General features: G+C 43.9%; 1 protein-coding gene across 3 annotated transcripts in view; it reads left to right on the top strand.

Moving 5' to 3' along the window:
* LOC149983618 (receptor-type tyrosine-protein phosphatase C-like) overlaps positions 1-22,899 on the top strand; it is a 48,616-nt gene extending 25,717 nt beyond the window's left edge. For all 3 annotated transcript variants that reach the window (XM_090236260.1, XM_090236261.1, XM_090236259.1), the window contains 2 exons: positions 22,121-22,200; positions 22,382-22,899. In XM_090236260.1, the coding sequence (XP_090092386.1) occupies positions 22,121-22,200; positions 22,382-22,383 (82 nt within the window). In that variant the 3' untranslated portion in view covers positions 22,384-22,899. The remainder of the gene's footprint in view (positions 1-22,120; positions 22,201-22,381) is intronic.
* Positions 22,900-25,214: the final 2,315 nt, after the last annotated feature.

The raw sequence follows: 25,214 nt of genomic DNA on the forward strand, positions 1-25,214 counted from the left end.
AAATAGACTTGGGTAGGATTTGGCGATTATACCGTTTCAACTTCTAAGGTATTCTGTTTGCCTAGTATTGTTTTGTGTTGTCTGAGGACAATCTGCGGGGTTCAATTAGCTGAAATTGTCTACATTTTTAAATAACTTTACCAGCATGTCCTAATATATCATCTTAGTGTGATGTTTTAGTCCTTTCCTTTAGACATCATAATTCTAACCGTCCGCATTGGGATCTAGATTTGAAAGGTTGAAGTTGTCAGCTTTGCATTGGTATGTTTAAAATAGACTCTATTATAAAACTATATTGGGCCCATTGACAGGTCCATCCTTCATGGCTGATCTGTTGCAGCCCTCACTTGTGAAAAATAGAAAGGTTGTCGATTAGGGGGTGCCAACAAAACCTGGTAATGCAATTTATGTTTGCTGATCTCACCAAAGAGCTTTTACAACCGAGCTCCGTCCTCTACATGTGACCGCTATGTCTTACAGATAAGTAAAGGGTTATCTTAGGAAAAGCAATTCATGTGCCACTTGCACAGATTTCAGCAAAACAGCTTGGGGTTCTATTGGGTACCTGTTTGGGGTTCTATTGGGTACTTGTTTGGGGTTCTATTGGGTACCTGTTTGGGGTTCTATTGGGCACCTGTTTGGGGTTCTATTGGGTACTTGTTTGTGGTTCTATTGGGCACCTGTTTGGGGTTCTTTTGGGAAACATTTGGGTTGTTTTGGGTGATAGTAAGACCCTGCAGTAATTCCTAATTGTGGCCATCATGTAGTGGTCTGGGTGAAGCTGGTGCAGCTACACCCAGACCAGCTACACCCAGTCAATGGGACCAATATAGTCAGGCGCAGGACAGCAGAGATGAGTAACACAAGTAACTTTACTCAAATATTCCAATAACATGTCGTAAGAGCTGCGGACAGGCTGTGTGAACCCAACGGACAGGCTGTGTGAACCCAACGGGCAGGCTGTGTGAACCCAACAGACAGGCTGTGTGAACCCAACGGACAGGCTGTGTGAACCCAACGGGCAGGCTGTGTGAACCCAACTGGCAGGCTGTGTGAACCCAACGGGCAGGCTGTGTGAACCCAACAGACAGGCTGTGTGAACCCAACGGGCAGGCTGTGTGAACCCAACGGGCAGGCTGTGTGAACCCAACGGACAGGCTGTGTGAACCCAACGGGCAGGCTGTGTGAACACAACTGGCACACAACGTAATTTTGACTTCTTATTCTGAGTATATTCTGGTCGCAACGTCATATGATCAAAAATATGACCAGTTTAAGACTTATTTTTTGAGACGTCTTTATTATGACCAAAATATGACAATTCTATGACGTCATTTGCCTAACATCTTCCGAACTGACTCATTCCAGACATCATTACAAGTCTCATGGCAGTCGTTATATAAAATAAATATGTCAATATTTAATCTTCTCAGGTACTCTATCTGTGCAGAGCACATGCCCCATTGTTGGACAGTACCAGTAAAATGTTTGGACACGCCTACTCATTCCAGGGCTTTACTTTATGTTTCACTATTTTCTACATTGTAGAATAATAGTGGAGACATCAAAACTATGAAATATCAAATGTTATTAGTCACATGCGCCGAACACCACAGTTTGAGAGCTTACAGTGAAATACTTAGTTACGAGCCCCTAACCGACAGAGTAGTTAAAAGATTATGGATAAGAATAAGAGATACAAGTAACAAGAAATTAAAGAGCAGCAAGATAACAATATATACAGGGGGGTACCGGTACAGAATCAATGTGCGGGGGCACCGGTTAGTTGAGGTAGTATGTACATGTAGGTAGAGTTAATTAAAGTGACTATGCATAGATGAAACCAGAGAGTGGCAGTGATGTGGAGAGGGGAGGGGGGCAATGCGAATAGTCTGGGTAGACTTTTGACTAGATGTTCAGGAGTCTTATGGCTTGGGGTAGAAGCTGTTGAGAAGCCTCTTGGACCTAGACTTGGCACTCCGGTACCGCTTGCCATATGGTAGCAGAGAGAACAGTCTATGACTAGGGTGGCTGGAGTCGTTGACAATTTTTAGGGCCTTCCTCTGACACCGGCTGGTATAGAGGTCCTGGATGGCAGGAAGCTTGGCCCCAGTGATGTACTCGGCTGTTTGCACAACCCTCTGTAGTGCCCTGCGGTCAGAGGCCGAGCAGTTACCAAACCAGACAGTGATGCAAACAGTCAGGATGCTCTTGATGGTGCAACTTTAGAACCTTTTGAGGATCTGAGAACCCATGCCAAATCTTTTCAGTCTCCTGAGGGGGAATAGGTTTTGTCGTACCCGCTTCACGACTGTCATGGTGTGCTTGGACCATGTTAATTTGTTGGTGATGTGGACACCAAGGAACTTGAAGCTCTCAACCTGCGCCCCTGTAGCCCCGTTGATGAGAATGGGGGCGTGCTCGGTCCTCTTTTTCCTGTAGTCCACAATCATCTCCTTTGTCTTGATCACGTTGAGGGAGACGTTGTTGTCCTGGCACGACACGGCCAGGTCTCTGACCTCCTCCCTATAGGCTGTCTCATTGTTGTAGGTGCAAACATAATGATGGTGTTGGAGTCGTGCCTGGCCGTGCAGTCATGTGTGAACAGGGAGTAAAGGAGGTGACTGAGCACTTACCCCTGAGGGGCCCCTGTGTTGAGGATTAGCGTTGCGGATGTCTTTTGCTTATTGATGAGTTTTGAGGGCACTATGGTGTTGAACGCTGAGCTGTAGTCAATGAATAGCATTCTCACATAGGTGATCCTTTTGTCCAGGTGGGAAAGGGCAGTGTGGAGTGCAATAGAGACTGCATCATCTGTGGATCTTTTGGGGTGGTATGCAAATTGGAGTGGGTCTAGGGTTTCTGTGATGATGGTGTTGATGTGAGCCATGACCAGCATTACGGGTTGGTAGTCATTTAGGCAGGTTCCCGTAGTGTTCTTGGGCACAGGCACTATGGTGTTCTGCTTAAAACATGTTGGTATTACAGACTCGGACAGGGAGAGGTTGAAAATGTCAGTGAACACACTTGCTAGTTGGTCATTGCATGCTCGCAGTACACGTCCTGGTAATCCGTCTGGCCCTGCGGCCTTGTGAATGTTGACCTGTCTAAAGGTCTTACACACATCGGCTGTGGAGAGCGTGATCACACAGTCTTCCGGTACAGCTGGTGCTCTCATGCCTGTTTTCCATGTTTTTTTGTCTCGAAGCGAGCATAGAAGTAGTTTAGCTCATCCGGTAGGCTCGTGTCACTGGGCAGCTCTCAGCTGTGCTTCCCTTTGTAGTCTTTAATGGTTAATAGGCCCTGCCACATCCGACGAGTGTCAGAGCCGATGTAGTAAGACTCGATCTTAGTGCTGTATTGACGCTTTGCCTGTTTGATGGTTCGTCGGAGGGCATATAGGGATTTCTTATAAGCTTCCGGTCCTTGAAAGTGCCAGCTCTAGCCTTTAGCTAGGAAGAAAAGAAGAAAAAAACGTTGATTTCACTTCATTTTTACATTCAGTCATAAAATGCACATGTTTAACTTCATAAAAAACAAGTTCACGCAAAACAAATGACCCTATTAAGTGCCAAATAAAGTAACATTTCATCTTACATCAGCCATAAATCCATTGGAGGAATCCCGGAACATATTCCAGTCTGTGCTAGTAAAACAGTCGTGTAGCTTAGCATCTGCTTCATCTGACCACTTTTTTATTGATCTTGTCACGGGTTCTTCCTGCTTTAACTTTTTGCTTGTAAGCAGGAATCAGGAGGATTGAATTGTGATCAGATTTGCCAAATGGAGGACGAGGGAAAGCTTCACATACGGAATCATGTAGTAAACAAATTAAATGTATTTTATATTTTCAAAGTAGCCACCCTTTGCCTTGATGACAGTTTTGCACACTCTTGGCATTCTCTCAACCAGCTTCACCTAGAATGTGCTCTGCACATCCCAGAAACATTACAACTCTCCTGCAGAGAGCAAGAGATGTCAACCTGAAGCTGAACAAAAAGAAACCACAGAGGGCCCTCGCCCTGACCCAGAGAAAATAACAGCCATTCAGAACATGGGTACATCGACCGACGTCAGTTGAGACTATCAAACAGTTAGTCACACAACACCCAATGCTCAAATACTACGACCTGAATGATGAAGTCACACCGCAGTGTGATGCCAGTGAGACAGGTTTGGGCGCAGCCCTTCTACAGAAAGAACAACCTGTTGCCTTTGCCTCCAGAACATTGACTCAGACAGAATAAAGATATGCACAGATTGAGAAAGAATTTCTCTCCGTTGTTTTGCATGTGACAAGTTTGACCAGATTCTGCATGGCAGAGAGTCCATCACAATACACAGAAACTATCTTTGTAACATGTACGCTGGGAGTGAGGCAGCAATACCAGGAGTGATAATGTAATAATAAATAGAACATAGTACTTAACAAGAAACACAAAAAAGCAGTCAATAATGCCTGAGGAAATAACCAAGGGGAGTGACAGATATAGGGGAGGTAATCAGGAAGGTCATGGAGTCCAGGTGATTGTCATGAGGCGGAGGTGCGCGTAACGATGGTGGACGCCACTTATCATGTCAACATTTCAACTAAGACAATGGAGTCAATCAAAGCACACTGTTCCCAGGACCCACTGTTTCAGGCTCTGTACGCACAATTCAAAAACGGTTGGCCTGGAACCAAACAGGCTGTGAGTCACACACTGAAAGATTTCTGGATGTACAAAGAGGAGCTCACCACAGAAAATGGACTGATATTTAAAGGAAACAGCGTCTTCAAACGTGACATGTTACACACTGACTTTCTATAAAAAAATACACTTTGGCCACTCAGATATAGAGGCTTGTCTCAGAAAGGCACGTGATGCTGTTTTCTGGCCAAGGATTACGGAGGGCATAAAGATCTTTATCAGCAAATGTGCAACCTGCAACTCCATCCAGAAGAGACAACACAAGGAGACACTCATCCCCCACCAAATCCCTCCCCTCCCATGGCCCAAGATCAAGATAAAGGTGAAATAAAAAATGTAAAAAGATCGGGATGGACTCACAGTCCACAGTCAATAAAAGCAACTACTTCATCATGTTCGATTATTACTCTGACTACTGGGAGCTCGACGGACTGACTGACACCACATCAGACACCATCATTGAATTCTGATAAAAGCAGTTCAGCAGACATGGCGTTACCCACACTGTTGTTTCTGATAATTCCTCCCCCCCCTTCCTCTCCGGAATGGACTTTCAAAACTGTGCTGATGACTTTAAACCTGTGACATCATCACCGTTTCACAGCCAAGGCAATGGCAAAGTGAAATCAGCAGTGAAAATGTCCAAAACGCTCTTAAAAAAAGGCTGCGATAGGATGGTGACGACCCCTAGAAAGCAGTGTTGGCATGGAGGAATAGTTCCAACAGAGGAACTTAACAGTTCTCCGGTACAGCGACTCATGTCCAGACGAACACACACACGATCTTACCCACCATGAACAGAACTGCTCAAACCCCAAGTGGTGCAAAATGTAATTCTGAGAAAACAAGCCCAAGGGCTGACAGCGAAACACCACATGCCTGTGACATGCCCCAAATCCTCCAAGGACAAACAGTAAGAGTTACTCTCCACTCCAACAACTCAGTCAGCACTTGGACGCCGGGCATAATATGCACTGATCAACTCAGTCAGCACATGGACTCCGGGCATAATATGCACTGATCAACTCAGTCAGCACATGGACTCCGGGCATAATATGCACTGATCAACTCAGTCAGCACATGGACTCCGGGCATAATATGCACTGATCAACTCAGTCAGCACTTGGACGCCGGGCATAATATGCACTGATCAACTCAGTGACCGGTCATATGAAGTACTAGCGAATGGTAGAAAAATACAGCAGAAACAGAAACCGACGGACTGAACAACAACCCCCCCCCCCCCCCCCCCCCCGATCGACCACCAAACAAACACGGATGAGGATGACTGAAGACCATGGAACGAACCCGCCAACCCAGCAGGTGGTGAACAACAACCCCCCCCCCCCCCCGATCGACCACCAAACAAACAGGATGAGGATGACTGAAGACCATGGAACGAACCCGCCAACCCAGCAGGTGGTGAACAACAACCCCCCCCCCCCCCGATCGACCACCAAACAAACAGGATGAGGATGACTGAAGACCATGGAACGAACCCGCCAACCCAGCAGGTGGTGAACAACAACCCCCCCCCCCCCCCCCCGATCGACCACCAAACAAACACGGATGAGGATGATTGAAGACCATGGAACGAACCCGCCAACCCAGCAGGTGGCTGATATGGAAGCAGTCCCACTGCCTGATGGAAGAGGGTAGTCTGCTTGTTGACTTTAAAGTTGATGCTTCTGAAGGTTCTTGAATGAGACACAGTTAGTTCTGTGTTTTTCTTACCAGGGTCATGTTTTCACTGGCACAGGTCTAACCCCAGTACTCCTGTTCAATGAGTCGAATAGGAGTTATCTTCATTTGTGGGCTAAAGGAAGATGTTACTAGATGTCGCCAAGCCAATAGATGGTGCTGCTGTCATGTGTTTCTGAGTGTGATTCTATCTAGTACTAGTGAGCCAAGTTAGACATTACTTACTATGCACTGAATGGAACTGTATGTACGCTACAGAGTGATACTGAAGTAAATACTTCATAATCAACATTACCTTGCTCTTGTATAGAATAAACACCATAGAAAACACCCTCCAACGTGATGGTGCAGACAGAACATGCTTTCCATCCGATCCTGAAACCTCTGCTACAAGCAGGCCGTATGGGTGTATGATTTAGCTTGCTCTGGACTCCAGGGTTGTGACATAATGTATACCTACTTGTTATTGGCTGCTAACATGAATGACTTTCTGCTCCAAATGCAGGTGTAAAATGCAGTTTATTTCTGTATCTTGCGTTTTGAAAATACCTTTATGGTTGTAATGACAGGCAACATTTGGAGTTAGGTTCGATATAGTACAGTACATCTTACATCTATTTTGACTGGAATTGTGTTGGTTATTGTTAATGAGTGCAGAATTGATTCCGTTTCAAAATAGTTTCGTAAAATACTTTACTCCTCGAATTGTTAAGATTGTGCTGCTTTCCCCTTTGTTAGTAAAACTTTCTCAACAAGTCTGTGACCACAGTCGCAGGAAATGTTATTTTTGAGGTGCCATGTTTGGTTTGAGCACATGTACCCAAAAACCTCTGTGCATGGCCCTGAATCTTCTCATCAAGCTTTTAAGCTGAAAAATCTGGAACCATCATGCATTTTGTGATAAAAGCGCTACATTATGCACAGAGATAGATTCCTGTCAAATCTTGACATTTTAGTAGAAACTCTGATCCAGAGCAGTTAGTGTTGAGTGTTTTGCTCAAGAGCACATCAACAGATTTTTCACATAGTCTGTTCTGGGATTCAAACCATCAACCTTTGGTTACTGGCCCAACGCTCTTAACCGCTAGGCTACCTACCCACCTGAAAAGATTCAGATATAGAGCCACTCCAGATTTGGATCCTAGGGGGGGGAGGGGTGTGGCAGCCATTTTTTTAAATGGCCCCCAACGGTTGCCCTACCATTATCTTCCAATTCAGAAGAGAGGTGCAATTTGGAACAGAGGTAGGTTTCTGGACATCCCAGGGGCGTGGTGGTCATCTTTTGAAATGGCCACAGACAGTAATACAATTACAGTTGACCTATTTTGAGATGAACACACCAAATGTGACACAGAATTAAATGTAGGTACCCTGAAAAGATTTCGATATGGAACCCCCACAGCTTTGGCCCCCGGGGGGCGTGTCAGCCATTTTACCAAAAGGCTGCAGACTGTCCCACTATTTTACAAATCTTTAATCTACAAAAAGTAATTGCCTTTTAAAATGAATACACTTCTTGCCCATATTTCTGGCCCTGGATCTCCTGAAAACCAAAAGGTTTGACAGTAACACAGGATAATACAATTATAGCAAAACCTGGACCCGTACAAATCAGCTGGGCTTGACAATCTGGACCCTCTATTTCTGAAACTATCCGCCACCATTGTCGCAACCCCTATTACCAGCCTGTTCAACCTCTCTTTCATATCGTCTGAGATCCCCAAGGATTGGAAAGCTGCCGCAGTCATCCCCCTCTTCAAAGGGGGAGACACCCTGGACCCAAACTGTTACAGACCTATATCCATCCTGCCCTGCCTATCTAAGGTCTTCGAAAGCCAAGTCAACAAACAGGTCACTGACCATCTCGAATCCCACTGTACCTTCTCCGCTGTGCAATCTGGTTTCCGAGCCGGTCACGGGTGCACCTCAGCCACACTCAAGGTACTAAACGATATCATAACCGCCATCGATAAAAGACAGTACTGTGCAGCCGTCTTCATCGACCTTGCCAAGGCTTTCGACTCTGTCAATCACCATATTCTTATCGGCAGACTCAGTAGCCTCGGTTTTTCGGATGACTGCCTTGCCTGGTTCACCAATTACTTTGCAGACAGAGTTCAGTGTGTCAAATCGGATGGCATGCTGTCCGGTCCTCTGGCAGTCTCTATGGGGGTGCCACAGGGTTCAATTCTCGGGCCGACTCTTTTCTCTGTATACATCAATGATGTTGCTCTTGCTGCGGGCGATTCCCTGATCCACCTCTACGCAGACGACACCATTCTATATACTTTCGGCCCGTCATTGGACACTGTGCTATCTAACCTCCAAACAAGCTTCAATGCCATACAACACTCCTTCCGTGGCCTCCGACTGCTCTTAAACGCTAGTAAAACCAAATGCATGCTTTTCAACCGATCGCTGCCTGCACCCGCATGCCCGCCTAGCATCACCACCCTGGATGGTTCCGACCTGGAATATGTGGACATCTATAAGTACCTAGGTGTCTGGCTAGACTGCAAACTCTCCTTCCAGACTCATATCAAACATCTCCAATCGAAAATCAAATCAAGAGTCGGCTTTCTATTCCGCAACAAAGCCTCCTTCACTCACGCCGCCAAGCTTACCCTATTAAAACTGACTATCCTACCGATCCTCGACTTCGGCGATGTCATCTACAAAATGGCTTCCAACACTCTACTCAGCAAACTGGATGCAGTCTATCACAGTGCCATCCGTTTTGTCACTAAAGCACCTTATACCACCCACCACTGCGACTTGTATGCTCTAGTCGGCTGGCCCTCGCTACATATTCGTCGCCAGACCCACTGGCTCCAGGTCATCTACAAGTCCATGCTAGGTAAAGCTCCGCCTTATCTCAGCTCACTGGTCACGATGGCAACACCCATCCGTAGCATGCGCTCCAGCAGGTGTATCTCACTGATCATCCCTAAAGCCAACACCTCATTTGGCCGCCTTTCGTTCCAGTACTCTGCTGCCTGTGACTGGAACGAATTGCAAAAATCGCTGAAGTTGGAGACTTTTATCTCCCTCACCAACTTCAAACATCAGCTATCTGAGCAGCTAACCGATCGCTGCAGCTGTACATAGTCTATTGGTAAATAGCCCACCCATTTTCACCTACCTCATCCCCATACGGTTTTTATTTATTTACTTTTCTGCTCTTTTGCACACCAATATCTCTACCTGTACATGACCATCTGATCATTTATCACTCCAGTGTTAATCTGCAAAATTGTAATTATTCGCCTACCTCATGCCTTTTGCACACATTGTATATAGACTCCCCCTTTGTTTTCTACTGTGTTATTGACTTGTTAATTGTTTACTCCATGTGTAACTCTGTGTTGTCTGCTCATACTGCTATGCTTTATCTTGGCCAGGTCGCAGTTGCAAATGAGAACTTGTTCTCAACTAGCCTACCTGGTTAAATAAAGGTGAAATAAAAAAATAAAAATAAAATAGAGGGAAACAGTCATTTAGACCAAACATTTTATTTATTTATTATAATTTTTTTTAGGATAAGTGTAGCAGAGGTGAGTTAAAATGTTATAGTGATGAAGTAGCCCTGCCTGCAACTTACAACCACCCTTGGCCATATTCTAAATATTTGTTTAGGTCTAATGACTGGTGTTCACATCCTACCAGTAACATGAGCATGTAAACAAATGGCTGCGAAAGCTACTTTGCAATGGAAAATATCACAGCCATTAAGTTGGAATAGTTCACAATTGCTGTGGACAACTATCTTAAGCTGTGTTTGTCAGAACTGTGCTTGGCACAATATATTTTACTTTCAAGCTGTTTCATGATGTAACGAGTGCACCGAGAGTCAGGAAGCAAGTACAGGGAGTGAGTGAGTGTTTTAATAAATAAATAAACACAAACAACACACCGACATGAAACAGAGTCAATAACACCTGAGGAAAGAACCAAGGGGAGGGACAGATACAGGGAAGATAATCAAGGAGGTGATGGGGTCCTGGTGATTGTCATGAGGCACAGGTGTGCTTGACGATGGTGACAGGTGTGCAGGATTTTGAGCAGCCTGGTGACCTAGAGGCCGGAGAGGGAGTATATGTGACACATGAACAAAGTATGACACACTAGTTTTTCTAATTTCAGCTGAATATGTTCTGCAAATTAAAGGCCATGTAGTATATATATATCCAACTCAGTGGCTGTCATTTTTGGTGAGAGTGTTTGCCATGAGAGTGGAAAGTTCTTATTTCGATTCCCAGCCAAGCCGTACCTAAGACAGTAAAAATGAGACCGTCTCTGCTTGGAGCCACCACAGCATTAAGCAACTAGAGTGGGGCAAGGCCCTGTGACAGACTAGTGTTCTGTCCACTATGGCAGTTAAGCTCCTATGAGGTGTTCCATCACTTCCTGCACTCTAAGGGACCTCCAACCTCATCATTCAAAATAATAATTATTGGGTCAGTGCTTCCAAACACAGCAACAGACAATATACACCCTTTGAAGAAGTGTTATCAGGACAAGGTACTTCATTAAAAACCCTGGAACTAACCAAGCTAATGTACTAGTGGCTTGGACCTGACCTCCTTTATTCAAGTGTATATTCTGCCCTGCTCCACAGGGGCTGAAGCTGTCAAATCTACATTTGTGCCAAAAATGCAACAAAAAAAAACGTTTTTTTTCCCCCTCAGCTGCCCCACTATTCAATGACATGGAATTCAAAGGGCTTTATTGGTGTGGGAAACATATGTTTACATTGCAAGAGCAAATTTAATAGACAATAATTAGCAAATAGTTTAAATATGAAAGCGAGAATAAATAAACAGATAAGTATAGTGTAACGGTAGATTTCTTTTTCTCCTGAAGAGGAGTAAGGATCGGACCAAGATGCTGCGTGGTACGTGTTCATATAGTTTATTTTAAAAACAGAAACTGAACACTAATGAAATACAAGAAACAATAAACGAATACGTGAAAATACCAGACCGAAACAGTACCGTGTGGCGACAAACACAGACACGGAAAAAAACCAACAGTGAAACCCAGGCTACCTAAGTATGATTCTCAATCAGAGACAACTAACGACACCTGACTCTGATTGAGAACCATACTAGGCCGAAACAGAAACCTAAACATAGAAACACAAAACATAGACTGCCCACCCCAACTCACGCCCTGACCATACTAAATGAAGACAAAACAAAGGAAAAACAAAGGTCAGAACGTGACATATAGGTTGTATTTACAATGTTGTTTGTGTTCCACTGGTTACCCTTTTCTCATGGCAACAACGGCCACTACCTCACACGATAACTTGATGACCAGCACGTTTGGCCTGAGAGAAGGGTTTCCACTAGTTTTCATTATGCTAGATCGATCCACCATCGCTGTTTCCCAAAAAGTGACCTCATCATAGAGCTCTACGCTGACATGTTTTACAAGGAGCACATGTCCTAAATACATTTAGGAGCACAATTAAAATATTTGAGGAAGAGTGATTTTATCATAATAAATGACAAACACTTGTTGAATAAAATGTTTTATGCGCTAACTGTTAGTCATTTCTTATCATAAAAACACTTGTTGAATAAAAACTTTCTCAAATCCTCTGGTGGGACTCGCACTCACACGTCTGTCTGTGAGAGATCAGATTCTCTGACGTGTCTATTCGCTAGCAGTTGAGCAAGCTTAAACTAACATTGAAAAACACTAGTGTGTGAACAAAATTATGCAAATAGCCAAGGAACACAAGTACAGTCACACTTTAGTAGACTTGTGGTTAAGTTAGACCAACTTTTGTGCCTGTGTGCTTGTAAAAAAAAATATTTCAGCACTTCACTCAGTGCGCACAGCCCCCGCCAAGTACTGTTGCTGCTCGAGGTGGGCTTTATGCGACTCTCAGTGCGCACAGCCCCCACCAAGTACTGTTGCTGCTCGAGGTGGGCTTTATGGGACTCTCAGTGCGCACAGCCCCCACCAAGTACTGTTGCTGCTCGAGGTGGGCTTTATGGGACTCTCAGTGCGCACAGCCCCCACCAAGTATATGGGACTCTCAGTGCGCACAGCCCCCACCAAGTACTGTTGCTGCTCGAGGTGGGCTTTATGGGACTCTCAGTGCGCACAGCCCCCACCAAGTACTGTTGCTGCTCGAGGTGGGCTTTATGCGACTCTCAGTGCGCACAGCCCCCGCCAAGTACTGTTGCTGCTCGAGGTGGGCTTTATGCGACTCTCAGTGCGCACAGCCCCCGCCAAGTACTGTTGCTGCTCGAGGTGGGCTTTATGGGACTCATAGAAGTTTGTGTGATTAGCTACCTCTATGAAACAAAACGGCAGAAAACGAAATACTTTGAAAATAACTATGACAGCAATTTGTTGATGCAAAGCACAACTCACACCTGCTAATACTTGACTTTTTTTTTCAGTTTTTCACATCTATTGTTTTGACACATACAGTATGGGAGTAAAATGGTCACACTGTAGAGCCCTGCATCACAAAGATTGGTTAACAGTGAATGCATGGTAGATAAGGATGGGGTTTATTTTAGAAGAAAAAGTTGTCGATAACTGTAAAGATCTCTTCACACATCTAAGTGCAGTACACCATCTCAACATGGCTTCCAGTTACTTCCTTATGCTGTCAGGAGGGCTGTTGCAGGTTGTATGTATTATCTATCACCAAGTTTGAATATATGAAAACAGTGACTGATTACGTTTTTATATTCTTCTTTAAGGCTCTGCATCTGTTGTGGCATAATTCACAAGTTCTCTGATTGGCTGCAGATCAAGTGTAAGACTCAACTGGCACTGTTTTGAACATAGACAAACACCGGAGGGCAAAGGTCGTTGTGGCCAGCCTCAATGCAGGGCTTCGCATTACATTTTAGCAGACTATTTAACCTTTATTTAACTTGACAAGTCAGTTAAGAACAAATTCTTATTGACAATGACGGCCTACCTCAGCCAAACCCTAACCCGGACAACGCTGGGCTAATTGAGCAACGCCCTATGGGACTCCCAATCACGGCCAGTTGTGATACAGCATGGAATCGAACCAGGGTCTACAGTGACGTCTCTAGCACTGAGATGCAGTGCCCAAACATTGTTATCCAGAGTGACTTATAGGCACAATTAGGGTTGTGTCTTGCTCAAGGGCACATCAACAGATTTTTCACCTAGTCGGCTTGGGAATTCAAACCAGAGACATTTCGGTTACTGGCCCAATGGTCTTAACTGCTAGGCTACCTATGCATCTCAATCAAGCAGACATCATCTATGGTCAGGGTGTTGATTTCACACCACATCCAGAGGTTTGGAGAAACGTGTGTTCTGCAGTAGTTACAACATTAATGGTACTAATGTTAGCAGTTGATGTTCTTTAGTAACACAGACCCCAATGCAAATCAGGGGGAAGAAAATAGGTTTATTAAAATAGGACAAATCATGTTTGGAAGTAGATGGTCATTCTCCCCTCTCTCCAGTGATTCTCTCCTGTGATTCTCTCCAGTGATTCTCTCCTGTGATTCTCTCCTGTGATTCTCTCCTGTGATTCTCTCCTGTGAGTCTCTCCTGTGATTCTCTCCTGTGATTCTCTCCTGTGATTCTCTCCAGTGAACAAAGGGACAGGATGTAGTTTATAACCCAGCCCTGTGGTTGACCAATTAAAATAATTTGCAATAAAACTGGGCCAACGTCCAAACAACAAGTATCCTATTTCAGACTCAATATATAGACAGATTCCTGCCATGTCTCCGTATTAATCCCCCATTACAGAAAATACACTACTTCCCTTGATCGTTGGTACTGTACTGACCTCTCGTCCTCGGTCTCTGCATTAATCCCCTATTACAGAAAATACACTATTTCCCTTGATCGTTGGTACTGTACTGACCTCTCGTCCTCGGTCTCCGTATTAATCCCCCATTACAGAAAATACACTACTTCCCTTGATCGTTGGTACTGTACTGACCTCTCGTCCTCGGTCTCTGCATTAATCCCCCATTACAGAAAATACACTATTTCCCTTGATCGTTGGTACTGTACTGACCTCTCGTCCTTGGTCTCTGCATTAATCCCCTATTACAGAAAATACACTATTTCCCTTGATCGTTGGTACTGTACTGACCTCTCGTCCTTGGTCTCTGCATTAATCCCCTATTACAGAAAATACACTATTTCCCTTGATCGTTGGTACTGTACTGACCTCTCGTCCTTGGTCTCTGCATTAATCCCCCATTACAGAAAATACACTATTTCCCTTGATCGTTGGTACTGTACTGACCTCTCGTCCTCGGTCTCTGCATTAATCCCCCATTACAGAAAATACACTATTTCCCTTGATCGTTGGTACTGTACTGACCTCTCGTCCTCGGTCTTTGCATTAATCCCCCATTACAGAAAATACACTATTTCCCTTGATCGTTGGTACTGTACTGACCTCTCGTCCTCGGTCTCTGCATTAATCCCCTATTACAGAAAATACACTATTTCCCTTGATCGTTGGTACTGTACTGACCTCTCGTCCTCGGTCTTTGCATTAATCCACCATTACAGAAAATACACTATTTCCCTTGATCGTTGGTACTGTACTGACCTCTCGTCCTCGGTCTCTGCATTAATCCCCTATTACAGAAAATACACTATTTCCCTTGATCGTTGGTACTGTACTGACCTCTCGTCCTCGGTCTCTGCATTAATCCCCCATTACAGAAAATACACTATTTCCTTTGATCGTTGGTACTGTACTGACCTCTCGTCCTTGGTCTCTGCATTAATCCCCTATTACAGAAAATACACTATTTCCCTTGATCGTTGGTACTGTACTGACCTCTCGTCCTCGGTCTCTGCATTAATCCCCCATTACAGAAAATACACTATTTCCCTTGATCGTTGGTTCTGTACTGACCTCTCGTCCTTGGTCTCTGCATTAATCCCCCATTACAGAAAATACACTATTTCCCTTGATCGTTGGTACTGTACTGACCTCTCGTCCTCGGGCTCTGCATTAATCCCCCATTACAGAAAATACACTATTTCCCTTGATCGTTGGTACTGTACTGACCTCTCGTCCTCGGTCTCTGCATTAATCCCCCATTACAGAAAATACACTATTTCCCTTGATCGTTGGTACTGTACTGACCTCTCGTCCTTGGTCTCTGCATTAATCCCCCATTACAGAAAATACACTATTTCCCTTGATCGTTGGTACTGTACTGACCTCTCGTCCTTGGTCTCTGCATTAATCCCCTATTACAGAAAATACACTATTTCCCTTGATCGTTGGTACTGTACTGACCTCTCGTCCTCGGTCTCTGCATTAATCCCCCATTACAGAAAATACACTATTTCCCTTGATCGTTGGTACTGTACTGACCTCTCGTCCTCGGTCTCTGCATTAATCCCCCATTACAGAAAATACACTATTTCCCTTGATCGTTGGTACTGTACTGACCTCTCGTCCTCGGTCTCTGCATTAATCCCCCATTACAGAAAATACACTATTTCCCTTGATCGTTGGTACTGTACTGACCTCTCGTCCTCGGTCTCTGCATTAATCCCCCATTACAGAAAATACACTATTTCCCTTGATCGTTGGTACTGTACTGACCTCTCGTCCTCGGTCTTTGCATTAATCCCCCATTACAGAAAATACACTATTTCCCTTGATCGTTGGTACTGTACTGACCTCTCGTCCTCGGTCTCTGCATTAATCCCCTATTACAGAAAATACACTATTTCCCTTGATCGTTGGTACTGTACTGACCTCTCGTCCTCGGTCTCTGCATTAATCCCCCATTACAGAAAATACACTATTTCCTTTGATCGTTGGTACTGTACTGACCTCTCGTCCTTGTTCTCTGCATTAATCCCCTATTACAGAAAATACACTATTTCCCTTGATCGTTGGTACTGTACTGACCTCTCGTCCTCGGTCTCTGCATTAATCCCCCATTACAGAAAATACACTATTTCCCTTGATCGTTGGTACTGTACTGACCTCTCGTCCTCGGTCTCTGCATTAATCCCCCATTACAGAAAATACACTATTTCCCTTGATCGTTGGTACTGTACTGACCTCTCGTCCTCGGTCTCTGCATTAATCCCCCATTACAGAAAATACACTATTTCCCTTGATCGTTGGTACTGTACTGACCTCTCGTCCTTGGTCTCTGCATTAATCCCCCATTACAGAAAATACACTATTTCCCTTGATCGTTGGTACTGTACTGACCTCTCGTCCTTGGTCTCTGCATTAATCCCCTATTACAGAAAATACACTATTTCCCTTGATCGTTGGTACTGTACTGACCTCTCGTCCTCGGTCTCTGCATTAATCCCCCATTACAGAAAATACACTATTTCCCTTGATCGTTGGTACTGTACTGACCTCTCGTCCTCGGTCTCTGCATTAATCCCCTATTACAGAAAATACACTATTTCCCTTGATCGTTGGTACTGTACTGACCTCTCGTCCTCGGTCTCTGCATTAATCCCCCATTACAGAAAATACACTATTTCCCTTGATCGTTGGTACTGTACTGACCTCTCGTCCTCGGTCTCTGCATTAATCACCCATTACAGAAAATACACTATTTCCCTTGATCGTTGGTACTGTACTGACCTCTCGTCCTCGGTCTCTGCATTAATCCCCCATTACAGAAAATACACTATTTCCCTTGATCGTTGGTACTGTACTGACCTATCGTCCTCGGTCTCTGCATTAATCCCCCATTACAGAAAATACACTATTTCCCTTGATCGTTGGTTCTGTACTGACCTCTCGTCCTCGGTCTCTGCATTAATCCCCTATTACAGAAAATACACTATTTCCCTTGATCGTTGGTTCTGTACTGACCTCTCGTCCTTGGTCTCTGCATTAATCCCCCATTACAGAAAATACACTATTTCCCTTGATCGTTGGTACTGTACTGACCTCTCGTCCTCGGTCTCTGCATTAATCCCCCATTACAGAAAATACACTATTTCCCTTGATCGTTGGTACTGTACTGACCTCTCGTCCTCGGTCTCTGCATTAATCCCCCATTACAGAAAATACACTATTTCCCTTGATCGTTGGTACTGTACTGACCTCTCGTCCTCGGTCTCTGCATTAATCCCCTATTTCAGAAAATACACTATTTCCCTTGATCGTTGGTACTGTACTGACCTCTCGTCCTCGGTCTCTGCATTAATCCCCCATTACAGAAAATACACTATTTCCCTTGATCGTTGGTACTGTACTGACCTCTCGTCCTCGGTCTCTGCATTAATCCCCCATTACAGAAAATACACTATTTCCCTTGATCGTTGGTACTGTACTGACCTCTCGTCCTCGGTCTCTGCATTAATCCCCCATTACAGAAAATACACTATTTCCCTTGATCGTTGGTACTGTACTGACCTATCGTCCTCGGTCTCTGCATTAATCCCCCATTACAGAAAATACACTATTTCCCTTGATCGTTGGTTCTGTACTGACCTCTCGTCCTCGGTCTCTGCATTAATCCCCTATTACAGAAAATACACTATTTCCCTTGATCGTTGGTACTGTACTGACCTCTCGTCCTTGGTCTCTGCATTAATCCCCTATTACAGAAAACACACTATTTCCCTTGATCGTTGGTACTGTACTGACCTCTCGTCCTCGGTCTCTGCATTAATCCCCTATTACAGAAAACACACTATTTCCCTTGATCGTTGGTTCTGTACTGACCTCTCGTCCTCGGTCTCTGCATTAATCCCCCATTACAGAAAATACACTATTTCCCTTGATCGTTAGTACTGTACTGACCTCTCGTCCTTGGTCTCTGCATTAATCCCCCATTACAGAAAATACACTATTTCCCTTGATCGTTGGTACTGTACTGACCTCTCGTCCTTGGTCTCTGCATTAATCCCCTATTACAGAAAATACACTATTTCCCTTGATCGTTGGTACTGTACTGACCTGTCGTCCTTGGTCTCTGCATTAATCCCCCATTACAGAAAATACACTATTTCCCTTGATCGTTGGTACTGTACTGACCTCTCGTCCTTGGTCTCTGCATTAATCCCCTATTACAGAAAATACACTATTTCCCTTGATCGTTGGTACTGTACTGACCTGTCGTCCTTGGTCTCTGCATTAATCCCCCATTACAGAAAATACACTATTTCCCTTGATCGTTGGTACTGTACTGACCTCTCGTCCTCGGTCTCTGCTTTAATCCCCTATTACAGAAAATACACTATTTCCCTTGATCGTTGGTACTGTACTGACCTCTCGTCCTCGGTCTCTGCATTAATCCCCTATTACAGAAAATACACTATTTCCCTTGATCGTTGGTACTGTACTGACCTCTCGTCCTCGGTCTCTGCATTAATCCCCTATTACAGAAAATACACTATTTCCCTTGATCGTTGGTACTGTACTGACCTGTCGTCCTTGGTCTCTGCATTAATCCCCCATTACAGAAAATACACTATTTCCCTTGATCTTTGGTACTGTACTGACCTCTCGTCCTTGGTCTCTGCATTAATCCCCTATTACAGAAAATACACTATTTCCCTTGATCGTTGGTACTGTACTGACCTCTCGTCCTTGGTCTCTGCATTAATCCCCCATTACAGAAAATACACTATTTCCCTTGATCGTTGGTACTGTACTGACCTCTCGTCCTCGGTCTCTGCATTAATCCCCTATTACAGAAAATACACTATTTCCCTTGATCGTTGGTACTGTACTGACCTCTCGTCCTCGGTCTCTGCATTAATCCCCCATTACAGAAAATACACTATTTCCCTTGATCGTTGGTTCTGTACTGACCTCTCGTCCTCGGTCTCTGCATTAATCCCCCATTACAGAAAATACACTATTTCCCTTGATCGTTGGTACTGTACTGACCTCTCGTCCTCGGTCTCCGCGTTGTGTATTTATCTCCAAAATGTTCTTACACTCCTCCAGACCATTTTTACAAAGAAATATACTTCAAATGTCTTCTTAGAAAACAATAAAAACAGGAAAAAAGACATAAAAAAACATTAGCAGTAATTATCATTCACATTAAACACCTTCCATTTCTATAAAACACAAAGGGCATATTGTACTTGCTGTTACAATAAGATATAGATTTAAAACAAAGTCAGGTAAGCCACTGTGTCGAACCACCTCTGCTCTAAACCTTTCTTCAAATTCAACAAACGATTCTTTCGGTTTTTGAACACATTTGGTTCCCTCCCCAATTGGTGGTTGCATTGGTCAGACCCTTAAGGAAAACATTGTGGTAAACCGTGGGGTGTTGGGTTGAGCGTGCAGAGATTGACACAGAGACAGGGAGGCTTTAGTCCGCAAAAACAACTTTACTCAGACAGTAAATAAATATATCATAGAAATCACTTAGGTTTAGCTCGGTCCGTCTTCTCTCTTTTGCTTGGTGTCGGTCTCCCCCCCCCCCTTCTCCTTCACGGTGTGCCATCGTGCTCCTTTTATTTGGCCTCCACGGCTGGTTGGCCCTTTCCTCTAATTACCTCCACTTGGAACTGTCCGAGTCGGGGTGCCCAGCTCCTGTATCCCCAGCAGAGGGAGCCAACGTTGCCTCACGTACCTCCCCTCTATTACCATCCGCTAGTCACCGCTGTCAGTATCTGTTGATTCAAAGTGCTGACCAGATGCTTGAAACCTGATCTGCCTTCCACAACTCAGCCTGGGGATAGATTGAGGGAACAAATGATCCGCAGATGGGGGTCAAGTTTGTTTTCGCCCCCCTTGTCTGTAATTGTTGAATTTCTTCTGTCAAGGTTTTGATCTGTTCACCAAGAGCTTTCAAACTATCTGTATCTCTCTTCAATGTCCTGTCATGATTGTCCAGAAATCATTTCTCATCCCATTTTCTTACTTTGGCTAAAACAGTTAAAGACCATCTTGTTTTTGTCAGACATTTAGACATCCTCTGAATTTTCCCCCAAGCTTTTTGTGTATCAGACAGATTTAATATTCCATCTTTGTCAACAATGAAGGAATATTTCTTTATTATCTCTTGCCTACACTTCTCTACTTTGAAATGGTTCTTCATATCACAAGACAGTAAGTGGTTTTCTCACTTTACAATGACATTATATTAACTTCAAAAGCTGTATAATATATATATCTCTATGTTTATATATTTAGTTAACCCCAAAATGTAAGCCCTTTTAAGGACTCAAACCTCTTCTAGAACCCAACATGTTTCTGTAGGGCTTGGCTACCCATAAAAATGTGTGTTCACTTCAAAAAGCTTCTTGAAGGCCTACATTAACCACACCTGTAAAAATTGCTTCTCAACGAGCAACTCACTTCTACGCGACAAGAAGGTTTCACCAGTTAAGAAAAGACTCTAACCTTTTAATAGAGGACTTGAACCCCTATAATAGAGAACAAAGACAAAGGCCTCAAACCTTTTCATAGAGAACAAAGGAAGTCTGTAATGGAACTCGACCCCTTGTACATAACGGATACATATCACTCATTGCACACACTAATTTTAACCTGATTTGGTTATTTTAAAATAGACTCACCCTGCACTTATGCCATTAATCAGGAGATTAAGAGTTGACTCCCCAAAGTGGGTTGCGCTCAGTATTCTCTCTTTTTTCTGGATCAACACAAAGTTGATACGTTTTTCTTGTTTTTGTTGAGATCAATTCATCCGGATCACGGCACCAAATGTTAGCAGTTCGTGTTATTCTTTAATAATACAGACCTCAAAGCAAATCAGGGGGAGGAAAATAGGTTTATTCAAATAGGACAAATCATGATTGGAAGTAGATGACCATTCTCCCCTGTCCTCAGTGGTGCTCTCCAGTGATTCTCTCCTGTGATTCTCTCCTGTGATTCTCTCCAGTGATTCTCTCCTGTGATTCTCTCCTGTGATTCTCTCCAGTGATTCTCTCCAGTGATTCTCTCCAGTGATTCTCTCCAGTGATTCTCTCCTGTGATTCTCTCCTGTGATTCTCTCCTGTGATTCTCTCCTGTGATTCTCTCCAGTGATTCTCTCCAGTGATTCTCTCCAGTGATTCTCTCCAGTGATTCTCTCCAGTGATTCTCTCCAGTGATTCTCTCCAGTGATTCTCTCCAGTGATTCTCTCCAGTGATTCTCTCCTGTGATTCTCTCCAGTGATTCTCTCCAGTGATTCTCTCCTGTGATTCTCTCCTGTGATTCTCTCCTGTGATTCTCTCCTGTGATTCTCTCCAGTGATTCTCTCCTGTGATTCTCTCCAGTGAACAAAGGAACAGGATGTAGTTTACAACCCAGCCCTGTGGTTGACCAATTAGAATAACTTGCAATAAAACTGGGCCAACGTCCAAACAACATGTATCCTATTTCAGAGTCAATATATAGACAAATTCCTGCCATGTCTCTGCATTAATCCCCCATTACAGAAAATACACTATTTCCCTTGATCGTTGGTACTGTACTGACCTCTCGTCCTCGGTCTCTGCATTAATCCCCCATTACAGAAAATACACTATTTCCCTTGATCGTTGGTACTGTACTGACCTCTCGTCCTTGGTCTCTGCATTAATCCCCCATTACAGAAAATACACTATTTCCCTTGATCGTTGGTACTGTACTGACCTCTCGTCCTCGGTCTCTGCATTGTGTATTTATCTCCAAAGTATTATTCTAATAATGACGGGAATTGTGACTGTGATTGTTGTGTAAATATTGCATCTTTGATTTAAGTTGTCTTTTCTGTGTAACCCTCTTTTCTTTCAGCACAACATCTGAGACAGACAACTGTCATGTTCATTATTGGAACAGTTCCCTTGCCTCGAGGATTCAGAGGGGTAAAAACTGTAAGTTAGGTTTCCATTTTGAAACTCACTGTATTATCTTTCATGCATGAGCTCTGGTATTTCCACCAAAATGGTGCCCTTGAAGGTGTAATACCTTTGGATTGGTTTGAGCAAATCCTAGCCATATTGAACACAAAGGGGTCTTTAAACAATAATAATAACACAGACTTTTATGTTCAAGGATGCTTGGTACACCCTTAGATGATGCCACTTCTACTGGTTTCCTTGAGGAACGCCTCAGGAACCTGAGAAAGAGGCGTCGGAGACCAGGACGGCTCAACTCTACATCTGCAGCCGCTGAAGATATAACAGACAAAGCAGGAATCCTGTATTGCCAATGATATTAGGCCACATTTTAGTTTGATGGTTTCCTAGATGGTCTACTGTATTTCAGACATCAGATGCAACTTTGTAGATATACACAACTCACTATATTTAGGGAAAGAGGGATTTCCCAGGTGAAATCTTGATATGACATACTTTTTGCCAGTGGCGACCCGTCATTCAGGGCAGGTGGAGCAGAGTCCCACCTGTTTTGAGTCACACATTTCTAGCTAAAACACATAACATACATATTCGTTTTTTGGGGGGGGGGGGGGGGGGGGCCTGTTTTGCATGTTATTTTGCCATTAATATGTGTCACATTTCAGTTCGCAAACAATGTAAAAAAATCATTGAATTAATAAAGCCGCAGACAAACATGGTCTCTTTTTTGATTTCTTGAGTAAGGCAGCTCCAAAATGCATGTGTTTCAGCCTAGCTCAGTGCTTTCTGTGGTGGTGGGGCAGCCAGCGGAAAATACGGAGCGTAGGGGTTGGCTATATTCTCTAGTTGCACCGTGATTGGCTCAGTGTTCTGTCACTCATGGGGACACTAAAGTCACTGCAAAATCTAAGGGTAGCGCTGGAAAATTCAAGCCCCTTGGATGCTGCCATAGAGTTACATTAGAAGTGCCCGTCCAAGAAGGTTCAGGGTCATTGGCTACAGATACAATGATGTCAAATCATGTTATATGTACAGTACCTTTGATTGGACTGATCATGTCAACATCATACTTTCAAAATCTTGGCTAGCAGTCATCATCATGAATTAAGTCAACAATCTGCTGGCAAATCCTTTTCAATCCTTGTCATATGAAGATAAATTATAGATCAAACGTATCGGTGCTCATCGGCCTTTGGACATAAACATTACACAACAAGTTGGAAATCGCTAATTCAACAATGACTGGTTTGGAAAGAATCAGTGGCTAACTGCAAACATTGCAAAGCAATCACTAGCCCGAGTGGGTTCATGGTCCCAATTCTGGGTTTAAGGGTCTCTTTTCCAAGCTTAAAATTATAAACATTCAACATTGGCCATGCTGTGAATTCAGCATGATTTCTGCCACGTTCAAAACAACTGTTAACTCGGAACTGGCAAATCTATCTTCAATGAGTTCAAGACAACTGGGAATCTCGGGGAAAAACAAGCTCAGACTGGGAAAATATGTTTTGAACGGTCATACATCTCAGAATTGTAAGTCGGGAACTTGGGCCTCTTTCTAGAGCTATGACCTGAAGATCACTGACGTCATCATGATTCAACCTTGTTTTTTTCCGAGTTCCCAGTTGTCTTGAAAGCACTATAAATCCAGAGAATGACAGACTTTGATGACAAAGTTTGCTGAAATAATTTGCCCACAAAGGACATAGTTTATACGTCTCAATTGTCAGTAGAAACCACATTTATTTAAGCAAGTCAGCCATATCAGCATTGTTTTTTTTAAAGGTTGAAAATGAGGCTAAATGAACTGTTTCGCTGCCAGACAAGGCTCTGCTGATAGCCAGGTAAGGTGTTGGGTCTGCTGTTGGGACAGCTTCATGTAGGCCCTAACAGATTGTGGGCACAGTTTGTCACCATTATAGTGCAATGAATGTATTGTTTAGTGTTGTGTTGTGTTGTGGCTTTGCTGGCATGCATCCTCAACATTTATTTTAGCCTCTGAGTATAGATGTGAAATATTAAGTATGTCTTAAACGGGTAACATTGCTGCTGTGAGATGCATGACATGAGAAATACCGGGAGGTCCTAAACGGGTCATATTTTGGTTGGATTTGAGTTATAAGGACGTCAGAAATAAGCCGTCTTAATCAGGTCGGATTCTGGTTGCATATGAATGTTTTTTAGACGTTTCCTAGAAGGTGTCATGTTTCTGACAGGTGTATTAAATTGAGCACACAGCCATGCAATCTCCATAGGCTAACATTGGCAGTAGAATGGCCTTACTGAAGAGCTCAGTAACTTTCAACGTGGCACCGTCATAGGATGCCACCTTTCCAACAAGTCAGTTTGTCAAATTTCTGCCCTGCTAGAGCTGCCCCGGTCAACTGTAATTGCTGTTGGGAAGTGGAAACGTCTAGGAGCAACGACGGCTCAGCCACGATGTGGTAGGCCACACAAGCTCACAGAATGTGACCGCTGAGTGCTGAAACGCGTAGTGTATAAAAATCGTCTGTCTTCGGGTGCAACACTCAATACCGAGTTCCAAACTGGAGCAGTGGAAACATTCTCTGTAGTGATGAATCACGCTTCACCATCTGGGTGAAGGACGAATCTGGGTTTTGCGGATGCCAGGAGAATGTCATCTGCCCCAATTCATAGTGCCAACTGTAAAGTTTGGCGGAGGAGGAAAATGGTCTGGGGCTGTTTTTCATGGTTCGGGCTAGGCCCTTTAGTTCCAGTGAAGGAAAATGTTAACAGGCCTAATCGGTTAACATCAGTGTCCAACCTCACTAATGTTCTTGGGCTGAATGGAAGCAATTAGTCTTGTGTGGCTCAGTTGGTAGAGCATGGCGCTTGCAACACCTGGGTTGTGGGTTTGAGTCCCATGGGAGACCAGTACGAAAATGTATGCACTAAGAGCGTCTGCTAGGATGTAAAAGTCCCCGCAGCAATGTTCCAACATCTAGTGGAAAGCCTTCTCAGAAGAGTGGAAGCTGTTATAGCAGCAATGTTCCAACATCTAGTGGAAA

The sequence above is a fragment of the Oncorhynchus mykiss genome, chromosome 5 (genome assembly GCF_057628025.1).
Source record: "Oncorhynchus mykiss isolate SJ-2025 chromosome 5, ASM5762802v1, whole genome shotgun sequence".
In the NCBI taxonomy this organism is placed as follows: domain Eukaryota; kingdom Metazoa; phylum Chordata; class Actinopteri; order Salmoniformes; family Salmonidae; genus Oncorhynchus; species Oncorhynchus mykiss.